Source organism: Talpa occidentalis, unplaced genomic scaffold, assembly GCF_014898055.3.
Source record: "Talpa occidentalis isolate TD23 unplaced genomic scaffold, MPIMG_talOcc4v2.1 talOcc4.2, whole genome shotgun sequence".
NCBI classification, from domain to species: Eukaryota; Metazoa; Chordata; class Mammalia; order Eulipotyphla; family Talpidae; genus Talpa; species Talpa occidentalis.
In genome coordinates, this window is record NW_023602073.1 from 13,620,374 (window position 1) to 13,641,331 (window position 20,958).

At 42.7% G+C, this 20,958-nt stretch overlaps 1 protein-coding gene across 1 annotated transcript in view; it reads right to left on the reverse strand.

Annotated features, from left to right (window-relative positions):
- Positions 1-20,958, reverse strand: part of GPLD1 (glycosylphosphatidylinositol specific phospholipase D1) — a 47,471-nt gene that overhangs the window by 5,400 nt on the left and 21,113 nt on the right. The window contains 16 exon segments of the mRNA XM_054698347.1: positions 213-263; positions 373-399; positions 1,504-1,664; positions 2,017-2,193; positions 5,358-5,451; positions 5,539-5,644; positions 6,758-6,899; positions 7,820-7,976; positions 8,069-8,143; positions 8,974-9,008; positions 9,011-9,083; positions 11,956-12,005; positions 12,008-12,141; positions 16,337-16,476; positions 18,569-18,689; positions 20,795-20,860. Of these exon segments, the coding sequence (XP_054554322.1) occupies positions 213-263; positions 373-399; positions 1,504-1,664; positions 2,017-2,193; positions 5,358-5,451; positions 5,539-5,644; positions 6,758-6,899; positions 7,820-7,976; positions 8,069-8,143; positions 8,974-9,008; positions 9,011-9,083; positions 11,956-12,005; positions 12,008-12,141; positions 16,337-16,476; positions 18,569-18,689; positions 20,795-20,860 (1,609 nt within the window).

The window sequence follows — 20,958 nt, forward strand, 5'->3', positions numbered from 1 at the left end:
CACGTTGGGATAGGTCAGTCCAGCCCCCATTGTAGAGGATGAAACTGAAGGGGAAGTAGGGGAATTAAAAAAGTAATGAGTTATGTGAGAATGTTATTTTTATGTTTTATGTTCCTCTTCTTCAAAGAAGAAATGAACAAAATGAGATAATCCCAAAATACCAACCATAAAACAAATATCAAAGGAGTATAGTCTTGATACTTGGAACTCACCTTGTTCTTGGACCTCACAGTGATCATAGCGCTCCCAAACCTTGAGCTTGCCTGTAAGATAAGCCGTGTTATTTTTCTCACCTTAAAATAAGAGAAAGGCTTTGTTTTTTTTCCGGGGGTGGGTAATTTTTCTTTCACCATTCCTTCAGGCAATACTTACTTCAGGAGAAATCAATACATATTGGGCCTAAAAGAAAATAGTGAGAAAGGGAGGCTATTAAAATTGGTTTTAAAAAAAACCATCGTGATAGTAATATCATACCCTTACATTGACATTCCTACATTTCTAGTGTAGCCTTTAACGTTTGCATGCTCTTTGGCACCAAAAATTCCACTTGCAGGAATTTAGCTCAGAAAAGAATTCATTAGTCTAATAGTACTAATAGTCATTTAAAAAAAAAAATGGTTAAACCATGTTTTATCTGTAAATAAAATAGTAAGCATCCAGAAATGTGTTGTAAAAAATACAAGCTGGCACAGAAAAATCCTACAGTAGTGATAAAATCAAATACACAGTTGCCTACAAAATCATCTGCGATAAGATGGTTGTTAACGTACACAGTGAACATCAGCAGCAACTCTTGGCTCGAGTGCCTGCTGGGCCATTTCCTAGCAATTTGATTTAAAACACCTTTTCTGATCTTCAAGTTCTCTATCTGTAAGTGGGCACAAGGCCCATTTGGTAGCTTCAGTGTGCTTAGCGTAGTGCTAGACAGAGGAAATGCACCAAAATGGTATCAAGGTCATAGCAAAATACTAGGCAATATATATCAAAGGCTAACATGCACCTCTGCTGAGTCAAGCTCTAGGTAGGTTTATTTGTGCTTTGTAAGAATTTTACAATAAACCTTTTTTAAAGAGGTGGGGTGGGGGCCTCGTGGAGGATTATGGGTGTGGTAGCATACATCTTAAGAGATGTGATCCTGTACCTCTGAATCATGTCCAATATTGCCTCAATAAAAAAATAATAATGGGTCAGTGTTTAATTCCAGGAAACCTGAGCATGGGAACAATGAAATAGGAAATCGGTACTCCAAGGGGTTGCAGCCAGATTCCTTCTGTGGTCTCTAACCAAGCACCAGAATGATACCAAGTCCAAGTAAACTTTAGCTCTAGGGAAGTGCTGCAAAATGCAAGTACCTGGGCCAGTGAACTACACGCAAGTGATTGTGCCCTTTAACAAACCAGGACCTCCCCATAAACATGGTAAATTACAGTGGATGTAACAAGGACTTGGCAAAAGGCCATCCGTTCCCAATAGGGTATAGACGTTTATATGAGAACACTTTACCTTTTCTTCTGGACATGGAGTAATCCATGATTTACATTTTCCTGTCACGTCACCTAAGGTGGTGTGTTTGCCATTGTATACATAAACACGGCCATCTTCTCCCCCAATCAGTCCGGAGGTCACATCTGCTATCCTCAGTGGGGCTGCCATGATGATTTCATCTGTAAACAAAACCCGCCAGAAGAAAGTTTCTTGTCATCCTTTCCATTGTTCCCCTACTGGAACCTCACCCAGCCTCCCAAATATTACTAATGTGCTCTTCAATTAGCCTACCCTAACTGTATCCCATCATAGTCAAAAGCTTGTGTCATGATTTATCACTAACGATTGACATGGGTGACTCATATTTACCACCCTCGAAGAACAACTCACTCTTGTACATCTGGCGCCAGTCTCACCTGACTCAATCTACCTAAAGGCCCTAGGGCCCTGGACTGTCAAGCACAAGGACAGAGCCTAGATGATCTGGTTAGGGGACCGGTCTGATGGGCAAATGCACTAATTCTTCCCTACCTAAGCCATCGTTATCCAGGTCACTAAGGTGCAGAACTCCACCAAACCGAGAAAAGCGGCGGTCTCCACTGAAAGTGCTGAGCAGAGAAGGCTGGGAGTCTGGTGTCAGTTCATACATCCGAGTAGTTCCGCCTTGGTGCAAGGTCATGGTCAGGAATGCCATTTTGGACACATCATCTGAAATAAAGCACAGTACAATTCCTGCTGCCATCCTGAGAGCAAAGCTAGGATGCAGAGCACTGAGTAAAATCTCAGCGCCACAAGGGACCCAAATCACTCAGTCATACCGGACAGACTATTTAGTGTCAGTCAACTCTTAACTGTCAGGAAGGTGAAACTATCTGGGACCCCAAGACCCAGACATTTGAGAAAGTTCAGTGATATCCCATCAGCCTTTTCAGTCTTCCACCTCCAACATATCCTCCACACAGCTCTTGTTTTACATCACAAAGCACCTATGTCACTCTCCTGACTTAGAGCCACTTGGCTGAAATCCAAACTCTTCAAGAATCTAACTCCTACTTGGGACTCTAGCATTCTTTGGGGCCACACCACCCTGGCTCATTGCAAATTTAAACCAAGTTTAATATTTCTTAAATCTAGGCCTTTGGAAATGATGTGCTCTCCGCCTGGAGTAGAGACCCCTCAATTTGAGACCCCAGAATTTGACGGAAGAGTCGCCTCTTCTGGAATCCTTTCCTCACCTCCCTGATCTAGAGTAGGTGCTGGTCCCTCCTGCACAGTCATCACCAGGGGGCAGCACCAGCTCCTGTGTCCCAGCCTCAGGCTGTCAGTTTACATGGTGTGTATTTCTGTCTGCAAAATGATACACAGATGCAAGTGTGTGAGGTGACATACACACACGTACATATAATCACATGTTTAACCAAAGTGCAGACTTTTGAAGATTAGGAAGTTCTATATTCTTTTTACATTGAGGCCATTTCTAACTTTTTGCTATTATAAATAATACCATGATAATTCTTCCCCAGTTTTAAATATTTTCTGAGAACAAGTCTTAGAGGTGGTCCACACAACATCCATGGGGACTGCCTTTTTTGAAAGGCTTTTGCCCTGTTTTCAAGCAGTATAATGGTCCATATCTCACTTCCGCCTTGCCACCTCTGAGTGTTTTTCATACTGTTAAGTATTTGACAGTTATTAATCAACACCCAAAAATTCCCACTAAATATTTGATTTGATTCTCAACTGCACACTGAAGCACTCTGCTGAACTCACAAGGACGCTGCAGCTACTTTGAACCTTTGAAGGTAGCACAATGACATCTGTCTGATGCTTCATCAACTACCCGGAGGCATTCACAGTGTCAACGCTAAAGCCTTACATTCCTTTTGATGACATCCTACCTTTGCAAAACTGGGGTTTCCATGGTTGTTAATGACAAAATGATGGCCCCAGGAGCAAAATCAGTGTGGAATGGAAACAAGATTAGTAGTGTCTGAAATGATTCCCAGGGCCTCCCTGGTGCCATAAGGGGTTAAGACGCAACCTATGAAGCTTTCCGCAGCCACTGCAGCACATGTTCGATCCCTGGCCAGGGAGTGACCCACATGGCACAGCAGACCTCTCTTGACTTCCCTGCTGCTCCCCTCAGCAGTGTATTTCAGTCAGTCTGCCTGTTCTGTTCCCCACTCTGCCTCTGGTGAATCCTCTCACCCCCACACCTCTGGCCTGTACCCCAATTCTTGTATGCATAAATAAATAAATCTTTTAAAAAATGATTCCCGGGTTTCAGAAGTCGTCCAATGGCCAAAAGGAGCTAACTCGTGTGTGTGACATATGCAGTCACAGCAGGGGTGGGGTGTACACTTAGAGAGGTGCTGTGTTTGGCTTTAGCCTCCTGTCACCAATTTGAAAATCAGAATAATTTTATAGCAAAGGATTCTGCATTTTTATTTTGTTTTAGGGCCCATAGATTATGGTGAAAATGGGAAAATCTCAACAGATCAGATCGGTGGAGTATACCAGTGTCGATAACCTGGTTGTGATATTATAGTTTGCAAGACAGTGCTGGGGAAACTAGATAAAATGTAACTGGATCGCTCTACTTTTTTCCTGCAAGTGCATGTGAATTTATAATTTCCAAAAGTTTTATAATAGATATAGACATAGTCACCATTTTATTTTACAGACTATTTTAAAACAAAATTACAAAGATAGCAAGGAAGTGGGAAGCTCTAATTCACAGCATTCTGACAGAAAGACCAGTGAGACCAATAAAACCAGTAATGTGTGTTGCGAAAGCTGAGAAATCTCTACCTAGATTCTGTAAAGGAGAAAAGAAAAGGAGATGTTATCCCAAAACCAAGTCAGCCAACTCTTAGCGTTCTAATGCTGTGTCTTGTGTCACGCAATACAAATTATAGCTATTCCGTTGCACACACTTCTGCTTATCAATCATATCTTCCCCATAATGTATTATGCAAAACTTTCTGAAAAATAATCTGTCAATATGTAATAAGAGCCTTAAAAAGATTAGACCCTCTAGTCCAGGAAGTCTACCTCCAGGGATCAATCTAAAAAAACGATTCACAAAGGCCATCAGATTTATGCACCTGGACTTCAGTTACACCTTATCCTCCATGGTAAAAACCTGGAAAGTCTAGATTTCCAGCAATAAGATTATGTTAGCAAATGTTGGCATGCGCCTATGGAAATCTGATACATTTATCAGAAATCAGTTTTAGAAGAGTATTTAATGACATATTCACATACTATCTGGCTGGATAAGGGGTGATTTATATATATGTAAACTTCCTTGTATTTTCATAACAAACATAACTCTTGTAACCTTGGAGGAAATAGTTTAGTTAAACTCTCCCACACTAAATCAATCTTTCTTTTTGTGTAGAACTGGAGTATAGGTCAGAGGTGCAGGGGGGGTGTCAAAGGATTTATCAGAGACAGAGTGGGGAGCACAACAGGTAGATTGAATGAAAAACATTGCTAAGGAGAGCAGCTGGTGAGCAGGAGAGATCTGCTGCACGTATGTGGGTCAGCTCCCTGCCTGGGGATCGAACTCAGGCCATAGCAGTCATAGTGCTGAGACTTAACCCCTAGGCCACCAGGGAGGCCCCCCACACTAAATCTTTCATGTGTGATTTTCGACAATCTTTGAGGTGGGAATTATAATTTGTATCTTGCAGACGATGATACTAAGGTTCAGGGAGGTAAAGTAATTTTACCAAGGTCACGCAGCTTGCTATTAATGAGAAAAGAAAGCAGTCCAAACAGTTCTAACTCCAGATCTCATGACTTGCCCTCAATATAGTCAAGGAACCACATGACTAGAAAGAAATGCTTCATGTTTCATGACCTACCGTGAGTTGGGGCCCCAACCAGAAGCACTTGTCTCTGGGTTCCGTTCACCATCACGTAGCCACTTGACAGAGAAGTACCCAGCTTCCCCATTGCCTGTGAAACGCAGTCAATCAATAGAGCATAGCACTTAAGAAAGCTCCCTGTGACCTCCACTGTCCTGGGAGGGAGTGGCCCCCATACCTTGTCTCCAGAAATAGTAAACCGGCTTTGGCAGTTTGGTGGGAAATAGCCATAGACCCGTCCAAGACTCTGTTTCTCATCCTGAGTGCGGAACAAACTGCCCAAACTAGAAAGAAACACACTGGGCTTAGCTGCTGAGACAGAACTGGCTGGGTATTCAGGTGCAAGAAAAGGGCACATCTCCACCTCACCCATATACCCCTCCCGCACGCCTGGGGATGGGGTTGCTCTCAGAGTGAATCCCAACATCAAGATTCTCCAGACACAGAGTCCACCATCTTGCCTCTCAATTAACAGCAGAGCCTGGGATACCTACTCTTCTGGGCTGAATTTTTATCTCCCCCAAATTCATGTGCTGAAGTTCTAACACCCACTGCCCCAGAACGTGACCTATTTGGAGATGGGATCCTTAAAGAGGTAATTATATTAAAATGAGGTCATTAGGGTGGATCCTAATCCAATATGAGTGGTGTCCTTACAAGAAGCTATCAGGGATGGACACACAGAGAAGACGAAAAATAAGGACAGAGGGAGAAGCTGGCCATCTACAGGCCAAAAAGAGAGACCTTAGAAGAAAACAACCCTGCCCGTACCTCAATCTCCAATTTCCAGAACTTGAGAAAATTAATAGTTTAATTAAATTAATAGCGCTGATAGCACTGAAACAGTGCTATCCATATGGACAATTCCTATTGTTTAAGGCCCCTAATCTGCAGTACTTACATGGCAACACTGGCAAATTAATGCAACTATCTACCTCATTTTTAAGCTTCTAAGGGGGCCTCCTTGGTGGTGCAAGGGATTAAGTGTCGGCACTATGAAGCTATCCACAGCCACTGCACCACGAGTTTGATTCCCAACCAGGGAGGTGACCCACATGGCACAGCAGCCCTCTCCTGTCTCACCCGCTGCTCCCCTCAGCAGTGTATTTCAGTCAATCTGCCTGTTCTGCTCCCCACCCTGTCTCTGGTGAATCCTCTCACCCCCCGCACCTCTGGCCCATACCCCAGTTCTTGTATGCATAAATAAATCAATCTTTAAAAAAATAAAATAATAAACTTCTAAGAGGACGAACTTGCAACTTTTTCCCAGAACCTTAGCTTGTCCTTGATGGGTGACAATTTCTTCACCCCTCTTTCTGAACCCTACACTTAATGGGTTCCCACGGCAGCAGGTACCTACCCTTTGGGCTGCCTTGGATCCCAACATGTGCACTCACCTGCTGGCATTCTTCCAGGTCGGGCTCCCAACCAACAGCAAAGTTCTGTTGTTCACGCTGACCCCGTGAAGCGAGTATCCCAGCCAGGAGAAATCTTCCTCGCCTTTCACCATCCAGTTGGCCGCCTCCACGTTCAACTGTTCTACACAAAACAACCAGTCCCTTCTACTTTAGATGGGAGGGATGCTGAAGTGGCAAGAGTTATCTTTGGAGGCTAATGAGAAACAAATTCATTCTGCTGAGATTTTGCCAGAACTCATATGCCCCCATGCAGTTCCCATTCAGAAATGGATCTGCCACTTCATACAAGAAATAAGTTTGTAGAGCTCACTTCTGTGGTGCATAGAAGGCTACTTAAAAAGAGCCTCTCTCTGGTATAGCATAGAGTGTAACATGTTACTTCCCAACTTTTGGAATGCCAGCTCTTTTGTAAATTTTTCATGACATTTAAAAAAATGTATTGTTGGGCCTCCCTGATGACGCATAGCACCGTGCTATGGAGGGATCCGCGGCCTCTGCAGCACGAGTTCAATTCCTGGCCAGAGAGAAACCCACATGGTGGAAACAGATCTCTCCTGTCTTGCCCGCTGCTCCCCTCAGCAGAGTATTTCAGTCGGTCTGCCTGTTCTGTTCTCCACTCTGTCTCTGGTGAATCCTCTCACCACCACCACCCCTTCTCTGGCCTGCGCCCCAGCTTGTATATGCATAAATGTATAAATCTTTGAAAAAATGTATTGTTAATGCAAAATTTTTTTAAAAAGCGCCTTTGGACAGAGCACCACTGGGGTGCTTTTATTAGTGTTTCAATTCTTACACCGGGAAGCTATGAGAAGAATCCATTGGCCCTGGTAAATTTGGATCTAGAAGTTGGGTCCTTTTTTTGTAGCTTCAGGGAATCTATCCCTATCACTCACCATAACATCTGCAAAAGTAAAAGACTATTAAAAAAATGGAGGTGAAATGATATGGAAAGAGGAAGTAAAGACATAAATCATATAGAAAAGAAGTCATTCCAGGCATAGAGAACAGAAGGTAACCACCCATCCCTCCAGCCAGCACTACCTTTGTCAGTCCGTCTAGGGTCAGAATAAAATGCAGCCACAACTCCCTTCTGTTTCCCTCCACCTGGTGCAAAAGGGGAACCAATCACCAGATCAGGCTTGTTGTCCCCATTCATATCTGCAGCCAAGAGTGTCCAGCCCAAGTTACAGTAGACGTCCTTAAGAAGAAACCACATTTGACTCAGCCTTGGGGCCAGTTAAGATACAGTGAATGTTAGTTTTCTGCATCTGGCTACGGTGATAAACATACCTGACAAGAGATGGTGATGTTGGGGGAACTTGCCATTCTCCCTTGCTTGGAACCAAAGTAGATGTACACTGTACCCTAGGCAAGGACAAACCTCAGGAAAGTCAGATGGCTCATGACTTTAAATAGCAAGATAAAGAACCTTAAATTGCAAGACAAAGATGGCTAATGATAAATCACCATCAGAGCTCAGGGACTGACAGAAACCTGTTCTAATGGTTGCTGCTGAGCTAAAAAAAAAAAAAAAATACTTTTTTAAAGCTTATCATTTCCATCAGACTATTAGAGACCCCAAAGTAGAAACTGTTATTTCTATCTTTGCCTCCACAGTGTCTTGCCCAGGATCTGACATCCATGACTGTTGACTGCATTTGCAGAATAACTTGTTCAGCTCCTCCCCCTTCAAGGCCCTGCTGGATTTCTGGCTTTTCCAGGAAACCTACCCCAGCCCAGCCAATCATTCCTCTGAATACCCTGTTAATACCATTCATTTGCCTTGGGACACGTGCTGTACTTTCATTCTGATTTATCAACCAGTTCCTATCTTATAACTTGCCTGTCTCTAGGCCTACCCATTACACAAGCAGTTATTTCCCATGCGGGGCTAAAGACTGGATATACAACAATAAATAAGACCAATCTGTGGCCTCCTGGAAAAGTACCTGATGGAACTGGAAAACCATGAGGCCAAATCAAAGCCAGGAAGGCAGGACCAGGTAACCCAAATTCATGTCAAGGACCCAAGGAGGTCCCTGAGGTCATCTACCCACAAATGTTCTGCCAGATAGTTGGCTGGCTGTATTTCTCCAGAGGTTCTACTCAGCACTGGCCTCCCCTCAGCAGCACCTCACCTCCCCCAGCTCTCCTCCCCCACCTCCCCAACTCCCCAACTCCATCAGCAGCCTTACCTTATATGTGAGCTCCTCCGAGCCCACTGAGGGGCCCCCACCGCCAGGTCAGGCAGGCCGTCCTGGTTAAAATCTAACACGGCCAAAGCTGACCCAAATCGGCCTGAGGGCTGAAGAGGCACAAATTAATTTTTCCTGGGCTGAGGAAAATTAAAATTTGCAAAGAAGCCCCAATTCTCTGGCAGTAGAGAGGCCGGGGACCCCATCCAGCATGCAGAGGGACTGGGGCACAAAATTAGAACAGCATGTTACACACCCAGGAAGTGTCAGCTAGGTAGCTTGGCCCTCAGGATATTTTTGGCATGTCTGTGTTTTTAGGGGAAGATGAAGTACCAGAAAGAAGGTAGTCGAAGGTATTCTTCTAAGTCCTAGGTCTTTAGAAAATGGGCTGGTGTGTACTCTATTCTACACAATGGCCAAACTGTTAACAGCAGCTAATATGTGTTGCGGACTCAGGGTGTTCACTGTCCATCCAGTAGCCACTAGCTAAAGGTAACAATTGCACTGACATTTAAAGTAACAAGAAACAGGGGCCTCCCTGTGGTGCAGGGGTTAAGTTTCAGCGTTATCCATATGGACAGCCACTGCAGCATGAGCTCAATCCCTGGCCAGGAGCTAACCCACACATAGCTCAGCAGACCTCTCCTGCCTCGCCCGCTGCTTCCCTCAGCAGTGTATTTCAGTAGGTCTGCCTGTTCTGCTCCCCACTCTGTCTCTGGTGAACCCTCTCACCTCCCTACACCTCTGGCCTACACCCCAGTTCTTATATGCATAAATAAATTGAATCTTTAAAAAAAAAATAAGGTAATGGGAAACAAAACAAATTCAGCTCCTCAGTTGCACTAGCCATAGTTCAAATTCTCAAAAGTCAGTGCAGCTATTGGTTCACACACTGGACAGCCCAGCTGTAGATCATTTTCATCATTACAGAAAGTTCTATGGGACTGCAGTGCTGGAGACAACATTGTAAGCACTTTACATGGGTTAAGGTAAGGACTGTCGCTACCAGCCCCTTCATAGTTTGTAGATGGAAAACTCAATCCTGGAATGGTGTTCTTCCAAGATAGATTTTCTAGATCTTTCATCTCCGACTGTCTAGAGTCAGCTTAGACTCCAACGTAACTCATTTTTAGGTTCTCAAATTCTTTCACAACATACATACATATGAATAGTCTTGCACAAGGGGATATTTGCCACGTAATACACATGCCACAGGGCCAACATCTATTATTTATTGCCTAATATCTGTATACCTGAGAGCAATGGCATCTGTGGACACTGCCCTTTCAACAAGACTGGAACTTGATAAACAAGAGAGGATATCCAGAACACAAAGCACACTGGGGCAGGGTGGGAACAACAGGTCCCCTCTGTCAAGTCAGGATGGGTTCATTTCATCACTACCAGCTGCGCCACCAAGCCCTTCTGTTGATCCACCAGTCATTCCAAGGAAAACACCTAATGTTAAGATGGGCAAATGCTTGAGAGTTGCATCCTAATCCTTCAGTTTATAGGCAAGGACACAGAAAGGTAAACAGACAAGGGAAACAGTAGGGGATTCCCATCCCCTAGTACATGCTTTAATTAAAGCACCTTCCAAATTATCAAAGAGAGAAGAGGGCATGGAGCCTCCTCCATATCCTTGCTTCAAATATCTTAGAGTTTATCATCCATAGGGTGCAGCTGTCTCTCTTGTTCCCTGCCTACAGGAGCCCAAGGAATGTATTTTACACAACACTGATGGGACTAGCTTCATGAAGAAGTAGGAAGCAACAGGAATGAGTCACTCTATTTTGGAAGTTTCTCACATGGTTTCAGAAAACACTGTCCATGGGTGAGCATGTGAGCTCACACGCTGGCCAGACAACTTACTCACACCTTTCAGATTCAGGACTCCTGCTCTCAGAACCTAAACTAGATCACAAACCATTGTAGTTTTCATTTCGTAAAGGTTGTTCAGGCATGCCATCTTATTTTATCTTCACAACATTAATGCTGCTATAACAAGAAGTTGAGTCAAGAACCCTCTCACCAAGAATGAGAGTTTCTTTTCTTGTCTTTGATATTCAGAGCATGTGGTGCCCCAAGGCCCTCACAGTCATCTGTGACTAGTAGCAGGGCTACCTGCCCGGGGTATTGCTCTTGTAAGGACTCATGTCAATGATGCTCTGGAGGAAAGCCACCCAGGGCCCACTGCTCCCAGCAAGAAGAGTTAATGCTCAGTCCCTGAGGAGTTTCCTGGTGATAAATAACTCCTTAAAGGAATGAAATCCAAGCAAAGTGATGGACCAATGTTGCTTTCTTCATTTTTGACAAGTCTACCGTAATTATGGAAGATATTAATATAGGAGACTCTGGTTAACAGGTAAATGGGAACGCTGAACTGTCTTTAAAAATTTCCCATGAATCTGAAAGTCTTACAAAATAGAACCTTTATATAAAAAGGGGAGGTTTGGTATTATCAAGAAATCATCCCCTAGGGCCTCCCTGGTGGCGCAAAGGGTTAAGCACCGCACTATGACGCAATCCACAGCCTCTGCAGCATGAGTTCGATCCTCGGACGGCCAGAGAGAAACCCACATGGTGAGGCAGACCTCTCCTGACTCGCCCCCTGCTCCCCTCAGCAGTGTATTTCAGTCAGTTCATCTGTTCTGCTCTCCACTCTGTCTCTGATGGATCCTCTCACCCCTCCCCTGCATCTCTGGCCTATACCCCAGCTCTTGTATACATAAATAAATAAATCCTTAAAAAAAAATCACCCTCTAATGGACTCTTCAAAGCAGTTCTAAATTGTATGTTGGTGAGACTCAGAGGAAGAGACAGACAGAGAGAAATGAAGCGAACATGTTTTGAAAACTGAAAAGTGCTATTTCTTACTATCATTATTCTTGTTAGGGGTAATTTGTCCTGGAGAATTTTCCAGGTAATGTGGGCAGAGGCTTACTGACACTAAAGGGGGAAAGCCTAACATTAGTGTCATACCTGGAAACCCTCCAGGATCTCGTGGGCCTCCATGTCCAGGTCCACGTCGATGGGGGCAGGCCCAGGTCATTGCCATAGATGAGGTACACACGACCAACCTGGATGTGGCCAGGGTGGCTGTAGCCCGGGGCACCCACCACCAAGTCACCATAGCCATCCTGGTTGAGGTCAGCTGAGGCCATTGCCCTGTAGGGGAAATGAGGAAACCCACCACAGTGACGATGAGTACTCTGGGTAAAACTGTCTCCTGCATCTTCCTTTTCTAGAATCTAACATTTTGACTTCCTCTCAGTGGTTCTTCCATCTGCATAACAGCTGAAAATATGAGATCAATATTGTTTATGTAATTCACAGTCTTGCTCTCCAAGAAATTTAAAAAATCAAGCTGAACAAGTTAAGGCTCTGGGCTTTTCTGGATCATATAACCTGAGTAGCTGAAAAGCATGCGCACAAGGCATCCTGGCACATATGAAAGCCCAGAGCAGCAGCAAAATCCTGGGCTGACCTGGTAACCAGAAAAGTCGTCTTTGCCAACCCCCTGCAGCTCATGGCACATGTCCATTTCTAATCTGCTCAACTCGTTTTAATTTGCAACCTGACCAACAAAGGCAAGCTTGAGTTAAATACAGCATTTTATTTCTACCATAGCTATATAGGGTGCCTTTCATTGGGCAAAAAATTAAATACTTGACATATTTAGCAGATCTTTCTAAAGGTGATTCCATGATCTACTAGTTATAGAGATCAACAAAATGAGACAGAGCTTGAAATGTCTCTGTTAAGGGTGGAGAAACCAAAGTCACTTATTTATTCTAGTGCGGCAGGCTGCGCCTCCCATGCTGTCTCTTCACAAGGTCCGGGGTAATTTGTCTCCCGGGAGTCGGGGGAGACTCCCGAGAAGCGGGGAGTTCCTGTGCTCCCCCGAAGAGGGAAAGTTGTACTTCCCAGAAGAAGGAAGTTCTTGCACTTCCCAAAGAAGATCTGAACTAGGGAGTCTCCATGGCAATGCCTGCTAATGCTCTCCTCTTTGTTCTTAGTTAATGCTGAAGTAAGTCAGTTACAAATTGGCCTGTGAAAACCTAATTCGGACTCAGGTGACAATTGGCTTATTGTTCTTACGCATGAACTATCACAAAAGTAAAATAATTGTTTAAGGTATTGTTAGGAAAGAAATGTTTTGGCCCTGAGAACTATGGAGAACAAGCTGCCCTGAACCACCTTTGCTTGGAAACCATAGCCTAATATGGGGGGTACCTGTTTGCAGCAACAATACATTTCCTGGTGTATGAGGTCAATAATTCGCAGGCCGTGTGGAGGCTAAGAATTTCTAGTTAAGAGTTAGACTTCAGTAGAACTTACGTAGATCTGATGAATTGTTTTAAACCACTTTGAAGTAATTAATATATTATCCAAGTTATTTGAGTGCTAGGAAATAGATTGATTTTAGTAATTGAATATAGAATAGGAACTTTACACCCACATTTGTAACTGGGAAAGTTTAAATGTTGCCAAATGTTGTGCTGTTGATCATGCTAGTAAATGAGCTGTACCTAGGAAACTAATTGTTCTTAGGTTACAAAAAAATGGCCTACAGGTGTAAGGCCAAGGGAGTCTTTACATGACCATGAAAAAATATGTATTGATTATCTTTGCTCTGCTTCAATGCTTATGCTGATGTAATCCCACCGCTCGCCTTAAGGTATAAATAAAGACCCGCTGAGAGACCCTCAGCAGGAGATACTTGCACCAGAGAGGGTGTCTGTGTCTACCTCACTTCTACCTCGCTCCACTTCCCCTCAGCCCTCAGTCCTCCGAGAGAAAACTTGGCCGACACCATCCTCTCCTCTCTGAGACCCCTGACACAATTTCTAGCTGGGGCTGGTCTCCAGCATTCTAGCTCCTACAGCCACATAAAAAATGACAGAGTAGAAGGAAAAGAAAAAAAGTAGTTTCTGAAGAGTTTAGTACCAGGTGGAAGGGTCCAGATACACACAACATGGAGAAAATGCTGTTTTCTCATCTCCTGAGGTGGACACTGACTAGTAGTGAGCCCAGAGATGGCCTCTGCATTGCTGCCCCACAGTGGCAGTGAGCCTAGAAGGAGGCCTTCTTTTGGATCATTCTGGAAAGCAGCCAAGAAGTGACATGATTCACAAATGAATGGCCAGTAAAACTGTATTCACCTCCCAATCTCTGTCTGGAGCTGAAAGCATTTCTAGCCAGGGAAATGCAGTGCACTGGATTTAAGCTGTATTATTTTAAAAGGCAATTTCAGAGCTTCCAGGTTGGTGAATAGATAGATTCAAAGGGAGAGGTATACTCAGAGTCTTTCCCCTTGTCTTGCCCTATGCTTCTCTTTCATCTAGCTGTCCCTGAGTTCCAACAAAGGGGTCACTGGAATTTCCAACCTATAGACGATTCTGATGGAAGCACAGATTGTTTTCTTAACATCAAAAGCAAAGGTAACAAGCACAAAAATAAACTAAAAGACTTCTTTCCAGTAAAGGAAGCCATGCATGGCAGAAAATAGTTGCACATCCTCATCTGGTACAGGGCTAATATCCAAAATATATAAAGAACCCATACAACTCAGGGAAAAAGAAAAACACAATCTAATTTAAAATGAACAGAGGAACTGAGATGTTTTCAAAAAAGACATATTGATGGCATGAAAAGGTGCTTAGAAAGTACATGAGAGGTACTTAGAAAATCATTAATCAACAGGAAAATGCAAAACTAAAACCACAACGTATTTTTACTTCACACTTGTTAGAATGGTTATTATCAAAAAGAGAAGAATTAAGTGTTGGTAAGGATGTAGAGAAAAAAGAACTCTTATGCACTGTTGGTGGGAATGTAGGTTGGTGTAACCACTATGGAAAACAGCACGCCATGTTTCAAGAAATTAGAAATAGAACTACCAGATAATCCAGCAATCCCACTTTGGTATTTGTCCAAAGAAATGAAAACACTAACTTGAAAAGAGATGTGCGCCTCCGTGTTCATTGCAACATTATTTATAATTGCCAAGACAAAGGTAACCTATAGAATGGAAGGAAATATCTGGAAACTATATCTGATAAGGGGTTACTATTGTAAAAATATGAGGAAATCATAAACTCAACAGCAAAAAAAAAAAAATCCCAATTAAAACTGGTCAAAGGGTCTAAGTAGATAGTTTTCCAAAGAAAACATATAGGTACATGTAGGTACATGTTGTATCTATATATAGATAGATAGATAGATAGATAGATAGATAGATAGATAGATAGATAGATAGATATAGATATATAGATATAGATATTGTTGGTAGATGAAAAGACATTCAATAGCTTAATCATCAGGGAAATGCAAATCAAAACAACAATGAGATTTTATCTCATGCTTGTTAAGATGTTGCTATGTAAAAAAACCAAAAGATAACAAAGATAACAAACATCCTGACAAAGATGTTCAGGAAAATCGAAACTGAGGTACTGTGGGTAGGAATGTAAATTGGTTTGGTCATTTTGAAAACAGAATGGAGGTTCTTCTAAAATTAGAAATGGAGCTACCACATGATTCACCAATTCTACTTCTGGGTGTTTATGCAGAGGAACTGAAATCAAGATCTTACAGAGACAATCTCCAAGGAATCTGATTTTGGTCAATTTTTTTTTAAACCAGAGGAATCCCAAATAATTCTCCTATAAATTATTGGGTATCATAGGCTTTTGCCATATGAAGTTACCATATTCTAGTCACCATAATAATTTTCTCCTATTATCCCTCTAAATCATTAAATTCCAGATAATCTGTAACAATATATCTCCATGAAACCATTACAAAGATTCTATAATACTTTATTGATGTGATTATTTAGCAAAGCAGTTCCTCATATTTAAACATTTTTTGACCAATTATAAGAAGATAGTTTTTATCTTAAAAATAACTTAATGTTATTGTTCATTTATAGTGCTATAGGGCCTCCCTAGTGGCGCAAGGGGTTAAGCACCGCACAATGAAGCAATCCACAGCCTCTGCAGCACGAGTTCGATCCCCAGCCAGCCAGGGAGCAACCCACATGGCACAGCAGACCTCTCCTGTCTCACCCGCTGCTCCCCTCAGCAGTATATTTCAGTCAGTCTGCCTGTTCTGTTCCCTGTTCTGTCTCTGGTGAGTCCTCTCAACCCCTGCATCTCTGACCTGTACCCTAGTTCTTGAAGGCATAAAAAATGAATCTTAAAAAAAAATTATATTGCTATATAAATGAATGAATTAAATTATTAATGAATTGATTAAAAAGTAAGGTACTAACAGTCACAATTTTAAACATTTGTTGTATGACTGAATGAAATTAAACTGATGAAAGTGTTCAAGAATTAGGTAAACTTACACCTACCAACCAAGTCTTGCATAGGGCAGTGTCAAGAAATAAGATGCTGAGGGGCTGGAAATGTGCTTCAGGGACTGCCAAGAGTCCTCTGCAAACATTTTCCGTAGGTTCCTTTCCACAGTCCGGTACATAAATGATAGGGAATGCTGAAATAGAAAAATCACACAGGCAGATGAAGACAGATGCATCATCAACAAAGCTACCAGTTCCCATCAAAACCATTTCATAAAGGAAACAAGTTTTTACAAGTCCTAGAAGGTAAAACATTCATTCTCGTCAGCAAGGAAGATCCCTTAGAATAGGCAGTTAGGTATGCTAAGGGATGGAAGTTATAACTCTGGCGGGGGGGGCTGGGGGAGAGGCAGGGCAACATGGAAGAGTCAGCTGGGACTTAACCGGAACCAACTAGCCAGCATGAATCTTGCACATGTGAGTTTCAATGCATCGTTATAAATCAAATCTGTACAGGCACTATCTTGTACCAGGAGGCCAAAATACCCTCCAAACCCAAATTGAGATGTTGCTGCATTTGCTTTGAGACCCAAGACATCCTGTGCACTGTGCTGGGAGCTATAAGAAAGAGAACTGTAGGGACAGCAAGACTCTCAACATGGCTCAACGTGGTTACTGCACACCAGAGCTGCCCTGGACAACCTGACCTGACACTACATCCATGTACGTTCAGGAGACATGATTTTAAATCCACCCAAAGGTGACATGAGACCAGACAAGAATTCCCAGGCAAGCCCCAGAACACAGCAGGATGTGCTCAGAAGCATTGGGGAAGCCCTGGCCAGCTCAGACTCTGGAGGAGAAGCGCAGGTACTAAGGGTCACTGGGGAAGGGATCAGACAGCCTCTTGCAGGTTTTACACTGATCGTCTATCCTCATTCCAGTTCTTACTCATTCATCCAGAAATTATTTACTCAGCTCCTACTGTGTCTTAGCCACCACCATGACAGGCCATAAAGTAGACAGTGCTTCTCTTATGCAGCTTATTCTGATGCACATTTGATCCCAGTAACTGCAAGGTAAAATGTTATGATTTGATAGAAAGTTCCCAGGTCCAGAGCTGGCAACATCATTTGTGGAGCTAAGTGAAAAATGAAAATGTAGAGTCTAGTGCTCAAAAGGGGCCCTTCCCTGTGACTGTTTTGGGTGCACACTCCTGAAGCAGGTTTTCCACAAAGCCATGGCCCAGCTCCTAGGAACACTATTCCCCAGGACATTAAATCTTTGTCCTGATATCAGGAATCCCCACTCCTACTTTCCAACTCTCTTTTAGTCTCTTCTATCTCTTGTCTCCTGTTCTAGGCAAATAAGACTACCCATATTTCCAAACATCCTGAGACTTTCCCAGTTCACTAGCAGAAAAACACACTCACGGATGAAATAATATCAGCTATTCAGTATACCAGCTCAAATGCCACATTCTCCATGAAGATTCCTCTGATGCCCTCCAAGATCACAATTATAGCCCTGCTAGCAAAACACCCCGCCATGTTATTTGTTGCATTATACTCATAAATGGTTATTTCTGTATTTATCATTCTTACCAAACTGAAATGTTCAAAGTCTGAACCTATTTTCATGTTATATCCCTTCCTCCCAAGCCCCAGCACAATATCTGACACTTAAATGACATCAAGAATGAATTCCAGGGGCCTCCCTGGTGGCCTAGGGTTAAATCTCAGTGCTGTCACTGCTATGGCGTGAGTATGATCCCCGGCCAGGGAGCTTTGGCACAGATGGTGCAGCAGACCTCTCCTGACTCACCCGCTGCTCCCCTCAGGAGTGTATTTCAGTAGATCCGCCTGTTCTCCCCACTCTGTCTCCGATGAATCCTCTCACCCCCACACCTCTGGCCTACACCCCAATTCTTCTACACACACACACACACACACACACACACATACACACAAAGAATGAATTTCATATACAATTATGTCCCTTAGCATAGAGCTAGATAGTGAGTCCATAATATTGCTCATACACTTTGCACTGAGGACACAGCAGCCCTGGCCTGGGTGCCCAGGGTCACCCTGAACTCTATCAGATTTGCTGAATATCTCAGGAAGTCTCTGAAGCAAACCAGATTTGGAGGCCTAGGATATCTGCCAGCCTGTCAAATGCCAGGTGACTTTCAGGGAATGGTGAATTAACCAGCGAGTCTACGCAACAATGAGATCACAAGAAGTAACTTGTCCTCTTTCTTTATTCAAAAGCAGAACTTCTTACCGAGGTCCAAGGATCCATGCTAAAGAACACTCCTCTCTTGGTATGGTTTATATTTCTTCCAATATCTTTAGTGAGAGATGTAGTCAAATTTCTATGAAAATAATTCGTCTGTACTTTTGAGCTGCTGAAGAGAGAGAGGAGCAAAATGGTTGTGACTGAGAAAACAGCAAATGCCCTGAATAACTGAGTTGAAGAAGTTAATCATGGGTTAAATGACCATTAGAATTTTCACATCTGAAAGCTGAAGGAACAGAAACACAAAAAAATAAACTTTTAGAAAAACCTTCAAAGGAGAGTCCACAAAATCTTTCAGTAAATGCATTTCCAAGGCTTATGGCTTGTCCTGATGTAAAGTATTTCCTATAGCCTCAAAGTTCTATAGAGCAGAAGCTTTATATTACTTCCAAATGACAAAAAAATGTAAAGTGTTCCTTTTTGAATTATTTGTTTTTAATTGCGGTAAACTCAGGATACCCCCATCAAGGATCACCACCATGGTGTACCCACCTCAAATCACCCATATTTCACCACCAGAACACAATGTGCTTCCTTTCTCCTTGTTTCTCCTCACCCAACCCTGCCTCAAATTAAAGGTATTTCAAAATTTCACAAAAACAGGCAAGAATTAGGTCTATAGTGGGTAGAGAAACTGGTAAGCAGGTATACTGATTTATCTTTAGACACATGTTAGAGTTAGTTATACACTCAAAATATATTTCAAGTTCCTATGTTTTTAGCAACCTCTGAAACCTGAAGGATCCAGATAGCCACACAACAGAAAAAAATGGAGGGCCCATTACGACACCAGTGAGAGCAGGGATTTGATGACCAAGAGATTACCAGTGTAATCTAAAGTCAATCAAATCAATTTTAAAAATTTACTTAATTTAAATAAATTAGCCAGTGAAGTCTTAATTGTGAACCCTTTCTGCCTTAGAACATTTCATTGCAAGCCCTCTTTGAGTATCCAACTCAAGTTCGGGCTTAAATATTTCCATTGAAACATCACTTCTTCACACCAAGCTCTCCAGTGACTGGCTTAGAATCCTCACCCATCCCCAGAACACCTGGCATGTTCCCTTCTTAACACCTAACAGGGTTTACGAATCCACCAGCCAGGCAGTACACCCAACCAGAGCAAGAACTACTTGTTGGGCCTCCCTGGGGGTGCAAGAGGTTAAGCACAGCACTATGAAGCTGTCTGCAGCCTCTGCAGCACGAGTTCAATTCCTGGCCGGGAGCTACCCACATGGTGCTGCAGACCTCTCCTGTCTCGCCCACTGCTCCCCTCAGCAGTGTATTTCAGTCAGTCTGCCTGTTCTGTTCCCCACTCTGTCTCTGGTAACTCCCCTCAGCCCCCACACCTCTGGCCTGTACCGCAGTTCTTGTATGCATAAATAAACTTATCTTTAAAAAAAAAAAAAAAAAGAACTGCTTATCATTCACAACATGGTGTCTAAAACCTAAACTAATTCCTGGTACTTAATGAGGAGGTATTATTAGTACTATTTGATAAACAATAAATACGTATAATATTAATACAGTTATTAAGTATTAGTACCTGACTCTAACAGGAAATGCCATCTCTTAGAATACCAGTCAGGCCTTTTGGCCCTCTTCTTCAGAAATTACCATAGAGGACTTCTCTCCACCCAGTCTCATTATAAAAACATTTTAAGGATAAAAAACTCAAAAATACTCTTTGAGTTAACATTCATGAGTAATAACAGTACTAATGAAAGGAATACTATTAACTACCATTTGCTATTGAGGAACTTACTGATAGGGTAATTGTTTTATACTAATTGTTTATACCCAATCCATACCATAATTTGGGGAGGATGCATATGTGTTTTTCCCATTTTTCCAAAGGAACAGCCACTCAAAAACATTAAGAAATCTTGTTTAAAATCACACAGTTGTAGGGAAGAGAAGGAAGAGGCGTCAAAACAGAGGAGGGAAGAGCAACAAGGGACTGTGGTGATGAATCACAGATGCAATCGTGGTGGGAGAACTACAGGGACTACACCTGAGGGAGAAACCAAATATTGTATAAAAATGAACAACAATGTCAGAAAATTAATTAATTAATAAAAATCACATAGCTGTCAATGGCAGAAATGGAGTTTGACCCAGTCTGTCAATAAGTCCCAAGCATTTGAGTCTATTGAACACCCCTCTGGGTGACATGTTCTTTTTCTATGGACAATTCTGGAATCCACTTACCCACTGGTATTCTTCCGCTGGTCACCACATGCAATGAACAGAGGGTTCTCAGGTAGGCTGCAGTCACTGGGGAAATAATAGTCCAATCAATTAGGCATATTTCTTTTTTTTTAAAGATTTATTCATGCATACAAGAGCTGGGGTACAGGCCAGAGTTGTGGCGG